The sequence below is a fragment of the Arachis ipaensis genome, chromosome B4 (genome assembly GCF_059453495.1).
Source record: "Arachis ipaensis isolate K30076 ecotype BB chromosome B4, ASM5945349v1, whole genome shotgun sequence".
Taxonomy (NCBI): Eukaryota; Viridiplantae; Streptophyta; class Magnoliopsida; order Fabales; family Fabaceae; genus Arachis; species Arachis ipaensis.
The window spans coordinates 139,798,808-139,810,880 of NC_142439.1; the positions used below are offsets into that span (position 1 = coordinate 139,798,808).

At 36.7% G+C, this 12,073-nt stretch overlaps 2 protein-coding genes across 4 annotated transcripts; both read left to right on the forward strand.

Moving 5' to 3' along the window:
* Positions 1–3,281: 3,281 nt before the first annotated feature.
* LOC107635237 (uncharacterized) lies at positions 3,282–6,834 on the forward strand. Of its 3 annotated transcripts, XM_088485967.1 has the most exons (3): positions 3,282–4,434; positions 4,534–6,081; positions 6,182–6,834. In XM_088485967.1, the coding sequence occupies exons 1-3, from the start codon at positions 3,315–3,317 to the stop codon at positions 6,562–6,564; spliced, it is 3,051 nt and encodes a 1,016-aa protein (XP_088342093.1). In that variant the 5' UTR covers positions 3,282–3,314; the 3' UTR covers positions 6,565–6,834. The 3 variants fall into 3 exon arrangements, with proteins under 3 accessions (XP_088342093.1, XP_016194128.1, XP_088342094.1); XM_016338642.3 differs by having other exon boundaries at positions 3,282–6,081; XM_088485968.1 differs by having other exon boundaries at positions 3,282–6,081; positions 6,228–6,427.
* A 3,177-nt stretch (positions 6,835–10,011) lies between these two features.
* LOC148569451 (uncharacterized) lies at positions 10,012–11,052 on the forward strand. Its single transcript, XM_088485053.1, has 2 exons — positions 10,012–10,219; positions 10,331–11,052. The coding sequence occupies exons 1-2, from the start codon at positions 10,012–10,014 to the stop codon at positions 11,050–11,052; spliced, it is 930 nt and encodes a 309-aa protein (XP_088341179.1).
* The last annotated feature ends 1,021 nt before the right edge of the window (positions 11,053–12,073 follow it).

Genomic DNA, 12,073 nt, shown 5'->3' on the forward strand with positions numbered 1-12,073 from the left:
ATCGAAGTGAAGATAATAATAGCAGTAAAAATCTTGTCCATCCCACTAGGTTGAGATGATAGTTGTTAAATAGTAAATGTAGCTATGTATTTATTATTTTTTGTTTTAGTAGTTTGCCTATATTAATTTCTACCTCAATTTGGACAACATGCAATGAGTGTATTTTTGCTGCATAATTTTCCCTCCCACCACAATTTGGGATTCATTGTATACTCATTCATTATTACTAAAAATCAAAATTTTGATATTGTCCTTCTGATTTATAAGACAAAAGTAGCTCAAGTGTTTTATAAAAAGTAATAATATTTTCAGGTTGCTCAAACTGTAGTATCAAACTACCGTTGTCTCATTCTGGTCCCATCATAACTTATGGCCCCATCATAAATTAAGTGCTTGTCATTTTGTGAGTGTAGTTGTTATGAGCACTAAACCTCCCAATGTGAGAGATAAAAAAAATCTATGGCAAGGTAAAAATTTTTACTATTTTCCAAATCAAAGCTACAAACAAATCTCAAAAGTCAAAACTTACAAGCACTACTAAGCATATATACAGAATTCTTGTACAAGAACATAAACGCATAAAGTAATTGGTGAAATCAATGATACAATAGACAGCCGTTGCTTATGAACTTTTTGGCTAGAGAGCTCGAATTGCAATCACACCTCAAAGTTGAAGGACTATGAGTGAAGAACTCCAGGTAAACCAGAAAAGAATTTAACCATCCGATCATTCATTCGTTCAGGTTAATACACTAATTGTGATGTAGAGGGACTCTACAAAAAGTGTTTGCTTGGACCTCACATAAAGAAAAATGATCATAACCTGCTTGATAAATACACAATGATGTATTCCTTTTTAGCTTCAAAAGCAGAACCGAAAGGGACAAATTTAGCTTGAGAAAAGATTGACACAAAATAATAATACCACAATGCAAAATTTTACAAAAGTACTTACATGCTTACCAAGTTGCAACTGCTACAGACTGCCTAATGCACATTTTAATGGTTGAATCCAGAAAGAAAGTAGATCCTCAACTATAGCAATTATCTATTTTTTGATGCTCCTGGAAAATCTATTTGAGTTGGTATTTATATGAAATGATATGAGATAGAGCAGCTTCAAAGGGGAAAAAACTAAAAATCTATTTATAAGTGATTTGCAAGTTTTGAAAAGGATGATAACTTTCTAAGGGGGAAAAAACTAAAAATATAACTAAACTTATACATCTTCAATCAGAGGCTTCAAAACTCAAGAAAGGGAGCAAATTGAGTTTATAGAACTTCTAAGATCATTCCTACTACCGAGTACCAATGCATATCCTATGGTGCATGGAATATAAGTGATAGTTCGAAGAGTTACTTACAGAATGTTGAATATGGATAATCATGATAGTAAGTACACTTCCTTCCTTCATCTTCTCTATAAGGAGGTGAAAGAATGTCTAGCACAGCACAAGGTGTTATTGCTGTGAAACAGTGCAGATTTCCACCATGCTTTGGATATAAAATTGATGTCTCGCATGGTGCAGTCATGACCTTGTCAACAGCTAGCTTAGCCAGTCTAACTACAACAAAGATAAATTACAACAAAATCATTTTAAAACATGGATGCAGAACAGCAAGTTTTATAAGCCTTGAAATATAATATCATATTGAGGATTATTAAGAGTACATGTTAGAAAGATGTATCATTACTCAGTGCTTTTTATATTTACATGCTCTCATACAAAAGTGTGGGACAAGACGAAAATGTGTTACAGCGACAAATTAGCAAAAAAAAAATTTATTGTTCATAAGATTGAGAGTGCAATTCAACTTTGACATGTTGATTTTACGTTTATTGTATTTTTGCTTTTATGGAAGAATTGTTGATTTTTTTTTAATTGATCTGAATATATTTTATACTAAAGGCTTCTTTTTACTGAGTATATCAAAAAAGAAATTGGAATAAGTATGAATATGGTAGTGTTCTATTACATATAAGTGGCAATTATCTGCCTTTGATTTTGCTACTAATCGAAATTCTTTGTTCCTTTAATTGATTATATCACACAGTAGCAATAAGAAAAAGAGAGGTCAACAGCAGTTGGACCTGATAAAAGTGGCAGAGGGCTCCATCAATTTAGTATGAAAGGTTTTTTATTTGTCCTCTTTGATTGATTTGTTCTTTAACAAATTGATTCCAATTAACAATAACCTAGCAATTAAATCAAAATATTTCTGAAGTTTAAACTAACAAGTTTTACAAAATACATCATGAGGTAAACTCAATCAAATCTCTTTCCTTAGTCATCTTTATTTTATTTTATTTTACCCAGTAAATCAGCATAATTGGAAACATTATTGACTTCCTAATGATACAATCTCTGAAATTTACTCCTAATCCAATGAGTTCCCTCATGCAAGACGCCATGTCTTGTATTTTAGTTTTTTCCAATCATTACCCTACTTTCACAATAGAAGTTAAACTTCAAACAACAAAAAAGTAGGAACCTTATTCAATTAGAAATCAAAAGAGTTACTACCAACCAAATCACAACAATCAAATTCAATCATTCAAGCATAATCAAGGACTCCTAATCCATTTTGAAACTTTTCACTAGTTTATTGTCAAATTCTTTTGAAATCAAAACATCATTCAATATTCTGGCAAACGAAGAACATTCAAATTCACATAAAATTTTCATAGAAAAGAAAATAAAGTACAATAAAAATAAAAACAAAATGGAACCTTAAAGGAGTAGGTCGCAGAGGCAGAGGTGGAGGGAGAAGGACAGAGATCAGAGTCGCTGGTGAAGAAGAGGAACAGAGAGGCGACAGAAAATAATAAAGTGGTGGACTCGAGTGTAGCAGCGGCGGCGGCGGCGCAGCGGCAACGTGTTGCGGCGTCGACGATCAGAGAACAAGCACTATATAGGGGAGAACGAGCAATTCCGTGGATGGAGAGGATCAGAGAACGACCACGGCGCAGGGAGAGGATCAGAAAGCGAGCTACCGTGGAAGGGGAGGAATAAGGAGCGAGCAACGTTGATGGGAAGAAGAGAGAAAGGCAAAAGCCCTAGCAGGACTCTCTAGTCTTTGAAATTCAGATTAAAGAAATTGGAGAAATGTGTAAAACAAAAAAAAAGTAGAGGGCAAATATTTAATTATTAATTCTTTCAAAAATAAAAGAAATAGGGTTTGTTTTGTAAATATTTTAGTGGTGGTGAATCATACTCCTATACAAAATTAGGAGTAAGAAATCTGTGGCCATATATATATATCACCAATACAACATCCATTTACATAAATTAACATTGAAAAGAACTCTACCAATGTATCCAAAGATTGAAGGTAGCACATACAGCAGGGGCATTATGCTCATGTACCTGTGTGTACATCTTGTTGCTGCTGCTTCAAGTGAGAACAGTGAAGCAAGTGCACTCTTAAAGTGGAAGGCCAGCCTTGAGAACACCAGTGTGTTGTCGTCGTGGGCAGGTACGAATCCATGCAAATGGCACGGCATTGCATGCGACAGAGCCAATTCCGTTACGGCAATAAATCTTGAAAATCATAATCTGAAAGGTACACTCCACACTCTCAGCTTCTCATCATTCCCCAACCTCCTCACCTTTAATATCTACAACAACTTCTTCTATGGAACCATACCACCACACATTGGTAACATATCCAAACTCAATACTTTGAACTTGTCTTTGAACGCTTTTGAGGGTACCATCCCTAAGGAGATGTGGACATTGACGAGTTTACACGGGCTTGATCTTTCCCTGTGTATTTATCTTAGTGGAGCGATACCCAGTTCCATAGCAAATTTGACCAACCTATCATACCTAGATGTAGCCCAGAACAATCTTTCTGGCCACATTCCTCCTGAGATTGGAAATTTGAACAGCCTCAAGTATCTTGATCTAGCAGGTAATAAGCTTAGTGGTTCCATTCCCCACGAAATTGGAATGTTGACAAAGCTTGAGGTACTTGTTTTATCAACAAACTTTCTCTTTGGAACTATCCCTTCTACCATTGGTAACCTTAGCAATCTGATTCACTTTTTTGTTTCAAATAACTCCCTCTCTGGCCCAATCCCATCCCTCATATGGAACATGTCTAACTTGTCCTGGCTATACCTTGATGGCAATCGACTATCTGGATCAATCCCTCCTTCCTTAGAAAACTTGGCCAATTTGGAACGCTTTGTACTTCATGGAAACAATCTTTCTGGGTCCATTCCTTCCACTGTTGGAAACATGACTAAGCTCATCTACTTGTTCATGCGCGTCAATAATTTTTCTGGATCAATTCCTGTCTCCATAGGTAATTTGATCAACTTGAAAAGACTTAGTCTCCAAGAAAACAATTTCTTCGGATTTATTCCCAACACAATTGGAAACTTAAAGAAGCTCTCGCTGCTTGAATTGTCTTTCAACAATCTTAAAGGTAGCATTCCGCCACCCATAAGAAACATGACCAACCTCATGATCTTTTTAGTATCTGAAAATAATTTAACTGGAAATTTGCCTCCCCAAATCTGCTCAGGGGGATCACTAGAGTCATTTTGTGCTGATAATAATCACTTTACCGGTCCAGTACCAAGAAGCTTGAAGAATTGCTCTAGTATTCAAAGAATCAGGCTACAAGGTAACCAATTGGAAGGAGATATAGCACAAGATTTTGGCATATATCCAAATTTGGGATTTATTGATATAAGTGACAATAAATTTCATGGCCAAATTTCTCCTAACTGGGGGAGGTGCCCTAATCTTGATACCTTGATCATATCCAACAATAATATTTCCGGTAGTATACCCCCACAAATTGCAGAGGCAACTAAACTGGGTGTGCTTCAACTTTCTTCAAACCAATTGACTGGAAGGATACCAAAAGAACTAGGGAATTTGAAGAGCCTGCTTCATCTCAAGATAGGCAACAATCAACTTGTAGGAAACATTCCAAAACAAGTTGTAGGGTTGCCTAATTTGTTGGAATTGAACTTGAGCAACAACAGACTAGATGGAAGCATCCCCTCTGAGTTTGATCCAATTCAACCTCTTTATTCTCTTGATCTTAGCGGGAATTTGTTGAATGGAACAATACCGTCGGTGCTTGGACAGCTGAAGCAGTTGCAATTGTTGAACCTCTCACACAATAATCTCTCTGGCACAATTCCAAACACTTTTAGTAGCAGTATGTCAAGCTTGATTTATGTCAACATATCATATAACCAGTTAGAAGGGCCACTTCCAGACAACAACCGAGCCTTTCAGAGTGCTACAATTGAATCATTGAAAAATAACAAAGGCTTATGTGGTAATGTCACTGGCTTGATGCCATGCCCAAGCAGCAGTCCTAGGCACAAAAGTCACAAGGTCATGTTATTGGTATTTCTTGTTATATTTGGAGTACTAGTGCTTTCTGTGGTGGCTGTTTCATTGTACTTTCTTTGTAAAAGTGCTAGAAACAAAGACAACTCAGCTAAAGAAGTGCAACAAGTAGAAGAACACTTTTCCATATGGAGCCATGACGGAAAAATGGCATTTGAAACTATCATTGATGCCACCAATAATTTTGATGACAAATATCTCATTGGAATTGGAGGGCAAGGATCCGTTTACAGGGCTGAGTTGCCTTCAGGTATGGTTGTTGCTGTGAAGAAGCTTCATAAGGAATCAGATGCAGGGAACAAGTCCAATTTGAAAGCATTTGAGAATGAAATCGAAGCACTGACAGAATTGAGGCACCGCAACATCATAAAGCTATACGGATATTGCCAGCATTCACGCTTCTCATTTTTGGTTTATGAGTTCTTGGATGGTGGCAGTTTGGATCAAGCACTTGGCAGTGAAAACCAAGCAACTGCATTTGATTGGGAGAGGAGGGTGAATGTGGTTAAAGGAGTTGCAAACGCTTTGTCATATATGCATCATGATTGCAAACCCCCCATAGTTCACCGTGACATATCAAGCAAGAACATTCTGTTGGACTCAGATCATGAAGCTCATGTCTCTGACTTTGGAACTGCTAAGTTTTTGAACCCAGATTCAAATTGGACAACACTTGCAGTCACCTATGGCTATGGAGCTCCAGGTAAGTCCATTACTTTTACCTTTTATTTTTACATGGAAATTATTATCACAGTTTATTAATTATTACAATACATGTGTATCATTTGAATTATTGAATGTAGAACTAGCTCAGACTATGGAAGTGACAGAGAAATGTGATGTATACAGCTTTGGAGTGCTTTGTTTGGAAATTCTTATGGGAAAGCATCCAGCGGACCTAATAAGTTCATTGTTGTCACCATCAACAGCGAGAATAACATACAATTTGTTATTGGTTGATGTCATAGATCAGAGACCTCCCCTTCCTGAAATATCAATTGTTGGGGAAATAACGTGGATCACAAAGTGGGCACTTGAATGCTTGAGCCAAAGTCCACAATCTCGACCAAGCATGCATCAAGTTTCTAAAGAGCTTATGATGGGAAAACCACGTTTCCCGGGTGACCAATTTGCTATGATCAGAATTGGACAACTCAATGAAGAATGGGAGACTCCACTTATGTGATTCATCATTTATGATCAAATCTAACGGTTCATATATACATCTTATGTGTAATCCACCCATATCTGAAGTTTATTTGCTTTGTCAGTGTGTGTAATGTGTATATATGTGAGTTGAAGTCACTTTCTTTCGTTATGTTTTGATCTGGACCATCTACCCCAGTATGGAGATGGCTCATGGATCAGTGGTTTGTACCTCCTCTAGGAGATAAGCTTGTTGAGTCAGAACGCAAGAATAAAAATAGAGCAATGTCAATGTTAAGTTTATTTTTAATAGCAGCAGAATGAACTCAAATATTAATTTGTGCACATCATACATGCTCAAAACGTGTATGCTTATTAAAGACAGACCCTCTACTAAGTACGTATTTAAGATCTTTTAAATTTTAAAATAATGGTTCAATGGAACAACACCTTAGGAATCAGGATGTCGGCCATTAGTTGTGTCATGCTATGATATATGATGATTGTGTATTTGTGTGTGTATAGATATATTCAAGTTATTTAGAGTTTGTGAATTTGTATTCGCTCTTCTGATATACAATTAAAGTCGTCATTTTTGAATGCCAATGTGAAAGATGAAAATTTAGGTAGGTGAAAAACTACGAAGACAACAAGAAATTAAGCCGTGTGTGTATACAATAATACAATAGAATACTTATTTAATTTATTACGTTGTATATTTTGAAGGACAGAAATAGGAGTGATACTAAAATACAAAAGTTAGATGATTAATAATTTTTTTTTGTATTTAAGTCAATACTAACTAACTTTTTATTTGCCAATGAATTATAGCTCAAATGGCATAGTCTTTCCATACTCAATTAAGAGGTTGCGGGTCCAAATCCACTGCGCCACCCCACCCGGAGCTATTGGTCATTACCGATAGCTACATTTGAACACCCTAAATTCTAAATTTTAAATTATAAATTGATTTTATTTATTTCACTTTTAAATATTTCTTTTACTTAAATTTTTTATATTTTTATTTATTTTAGATTTAGATTTTTTTTTCATTCTAATTATTGCTTGACTTTAAAATTAAATGGCTGATGAACTAATGTTAATTTTTTAGACTTTTCCTTTTATTTTTCTATAAAATGTGTTTATCCTTTATATGTTTCTAAACAAAACATTTTTAAATTATTTGATATAATTATGTTATATGTACATAAAAAATCAGTTATCAAATTAAATATTAATATAAAATATGTTAAAATATAAAATATAAATTAAAAATAAATTAAATAATATATATATTTCTACACAAATATATAATAATTAATTCAGTAATTAATGTTTAGTATATACATAGCTGTTTTTTTTTTTTTTTAGTATACACAATATAAAACAAATATAGTAAGTAAACATTATTGGTCATTACCGATAGCTACATTTGAGCACCCTAAATTCTAAATTTTAAATTATAAATTGATTTTATTTATTTCACTTTTAAATATTTCTTTTACTTAAATTTTTTATATTTTTATTTATTTTAGATTTAGATTTTTTTTTCATTCTAATTATTGCTTGACTTTAAAATTAAATGGCTGATGAACTAATGTTAATTTTTTAGACTTTTCCTTTTATTTTTCTATAAAATGTGTTTATCCTTTATATGTTTCTAAACAAAACATTTTTAAATTATTTGATATAATTATGTTATATGTACATAAAAAATCAGTTATCAAATTAAATATTAATATAAAATATGTTAAAATATAAAATATAAATTAAAAATAAATTAAATAATATATATATTTCTACACAAATATATAATAATTAATTCAGTAATTAATGTTTAGTATATACATAGCTGTTTTTTTTTTTTTAGTATACACAATATAAAACAAATATAGTAAGTAAACATTATTTTTTGTCCAACTAAATTCACTCTTTCTGTACTCTTTCTGCTAGGGTTTAGGTATGAGTGACGGAGTGAGCGGGGGGTTCACGAAGAGGGTGACATATAGTGAGGTAACCGGTAATGTCGGCGGTAGAACTAAGGGGGAGAGCGTCGGGGGGTTTGTATCTGGTGAGAAGGAGGAGGGTACTAGGGTTTCTAAGGAAAAACATGGCTTTCAAAAGGTTTCCTTTCGCGACATGGTGACTGGACAGAAGTCTCTGTCTCCTATGCTTTGGAATGAGGCTTTAGATGGAGAGAGGCTAGCCAAGGTGATCAAAGGAAACCACGGGGATTCGCATCCTCCTCGGGTCATCTTCTCAGAAGAAGGGCTGGCAGCGTTATCTGTACCATATAAGGAAGCGATCGTCGTCAAAGTCTTGGGCAAGCATATGAGTTACACAGCGATGGTGCATAAGTTGAGTATGGTGTGGAGATTGAAGGGTGGGTTTCAAGTTCTGGATGTAGGAAATGGTTATTTTCTGGTGAAGTTTGATGCTTTCGAAGATCGGGAGAGGGTATTACTTGGTGGTCCTTGGATGATATCTGGGTTCTATCTTGCTGTAAAGCCATGGTCACCTGAGTTCTATTCAGAGGAGGAGGTTTTTGGATCCACCATGGTATGGGTATGCTTTTACGGCTTAGGGATTCGTTACTACCATGAGAAGGCTATGTTAAGGATTGCCGCTGCGGTGGGAAAGCCAGTGAAAGTCGATGTAGCAACTAAGATGGCAGCAAGAGGGAAGTATGCGAGGGCTTGTGTGGAGATTGATTTAGGCGTTCCCATTACTCGTAGTGTTGAGGTGGATGGGAGGGTTTTGGATGTTGAATATGAAAGCCTTGAGTTGGTCTGCAATACGTGTGGTTGTTATGGGCATGTTGGCGTGGACTGATTAGTTCAATTTCGACGAACATTGATGAAACAGGGGTGAATGAAGACAAGGAACAAGATCATGAGAAGATGGATCAGGTACCATTTTCTTCTAATATTGAGAAGCCTTTTGTTTTTGGTAGTGCTACAATTGGGATAGAGAAGAATAAGGATAAGGAAGTGCATGTAATGGAAGGGGCACATGCAGGGGATACAACGTGGACCAAGGTGGAAAGAAAGGCAAAGGGCAAGAAGGTCTTTTTGGGTAGGCATGACCAGGATAAGTCCAAAAAAGTTTATGTGGATAAATCTTCTAATTATGTTGCTAAAGGAAAACCTGCTATGAAAGGCATCAATGGGGTTGAATCATCTTTACACATAAGTAAGGGCAATCAAGTGCTAAAACAAGCGAGGAACTTTAAATTAGCTTCGTCAGGTTTTACCTCTGCTCAAGGTGTGACGAGTGGCAAGCAAGGACCTGGTTCAGAACAGGTAGGGGCTTATTTGCAAGGCGCGGGGACTTCTAAAATGCCATTCAGAAGCAATTTAAAGAGATTAAGGCCTAATTCTCTTCAGAATTCCCCGGTTGAGAATGGGCACAGTGTGGTTACAGTGGAGACCCCACTCACTACCCTCAAATAATTTGAGGTGTGGGTCTCACTCCAAGTAATATTAATATGGATTGTGCAAACATTATAGCTTGGAATGTGAGAGGAGCTAGTAATAAGCTGGCTCGGGTGCATCTGAAACAATTGGTAAAGAATTTTCATCCGTACGTTTTTATCATTTTAGAGACTCATTGTGCTTTCCAAAATGTGGCTGTCTTTTGGAACAGATTAGGTTATACTCCTATTCATATTGAAGAAGCTCAGGGGCATAGTGGTGGTATTTGGGTGCTCTCTGCATGGCCTGGAGTATCTTGCAATGTCGTGGCAGCGAATTCGTAAGTGGTGTGTGTTGAGTTTTCGAATGGCGGTTTCTCTTGGGTCTGTGCAGCAATTTATGCAAGTCCCGTTCCTAGCATAAGGGAAGAAGCTTGGAGGGTTTTGACAGATTTTTCCAGAAATTATTCAGGTCCTTTATTAGCTATTGGAGATTTTAATGAGATCCTTCTTTCATCTGAGGTTAAAGGTGGGAACTTTGTCTCTCGAAGGGCAGTGCGGTTTGGAGCTCTCCTAGATGAGTGTGGTTTGATTGATTTGGGAGCTCATGGATCCTTGTACACTTGGTTCAGACATATGCAGGGTAATCGGTTCATCTCAAAGAGGCTGGATAGGGCTGTGGCTACTGATGCTTGGTGTTTTCGTTTTCCGGAAAGCTATGTGGAGAATTTGGCGAGGATGCATTCTGACCACTGTCCCATTATGGTGCAATGTCAAGGTAATGATAGAAGAGTCGGGGTAAAACCTTTTCGTTTTCAAGTAGCTTGGTCTTATCACCCAAGTTTTTCGTCGGTGGTCAGGGGTGCTTGGGACAAGGGTAGACCCAATCCTATTCGTTGCCTTTCTCAGGTCAGAGATGATGCTTTGGCCTTTAACCGAGATGTCTTTGGGAATATTTTTAAAAGAAAGAGGGAATTGGAGAGGCGTGTGACCAGTATCCAACATAGAATGGAGAGAGTTTATGCTTTATCCCTTATACAGGAAGAAAGGGAGTTACAGGCTGAATATAGTAATCTGCTTATGCAAGATGAGTTGTTTTGGTATCAAAAATCCTGAGAGCACTGGGTCAGATTTGGAGATAGGAATACTAAGTTCTTTCATATGCAAACCATTATGCGGAGGAAGCGTAACAAAGTTCAGGGGTTGTTTTTGGAGGATGGAAGATGGAGTACTGATCCGCAAGAACTCGAAGAATGTGCAATTGGATTTTATAGAGATCTTTTTTGTAATGTGGAACAGGTAGATCTTGATGTGATGGGGGATCAGGAATTACCTTCTTTATCTCGTGAAGCTATTGAAAGTCTCACAAGAAATGTTTCTAAAGAAGAGGTTAGGAAGGTGGTTATGGGCATGAACTCTTTTAAGGCCCCAGGTGCCGATGGTTTTCAGGCTTTTTTCTTCAAGGAATATTGGGAAGTGGTTGGTACAGAGGTATGGGAACTTGTTAAGAAGGCTTTCGCTGGGTTTGATCTGGATAGTGCTCTGTTTGACACTTTGGTGGTGCTGATTCCTAAAGTTGATAACCCGTCTCGCATGAAAGAGTTTCGTCCTATCAGCCTCTGTAATGTCATATACAAGATTATAACTAAGGTGATTGTGGAGAGGTTACGACCTTTTCTACAAGATATCATTGGCCTTCTACAGGGAGGGTTTATTCCTGGAAGGGGTGCTCCAGACAATATCATTGTAGCCCAGGAAGTTCTCCATTTTATGAAGAAAACCAAATCAAAGAAAGGTATTCTTGCTTTTAAAATTGACCTAGAAAAGGCTTATGACAGGGTGAGCTGGGAGTTTTTGGAGCAATCTCTCCTAATGTTTGGCTTTTCAGGTACTATTGTTTCTCTTATTATGAAATGTGTAAAGTCTTCCTCCCTTTCTCTAATGTGGAATGGTAACCGGTTGGATGGTTTTCAGCCAAAGAGGGGTTTGAGGCAAGGAGACCCGATGTCTCCTTATTTATTTGTTATTTGTATGGAGAGGTTGAGTTGCCTCATTGCTAGGCAAGTGGAGGTTGGTAGATGGAAACCAGTGACCGTGTCTAGGGGAGGTCCTGTAATCTCCCATCTCCTTTTTGCAG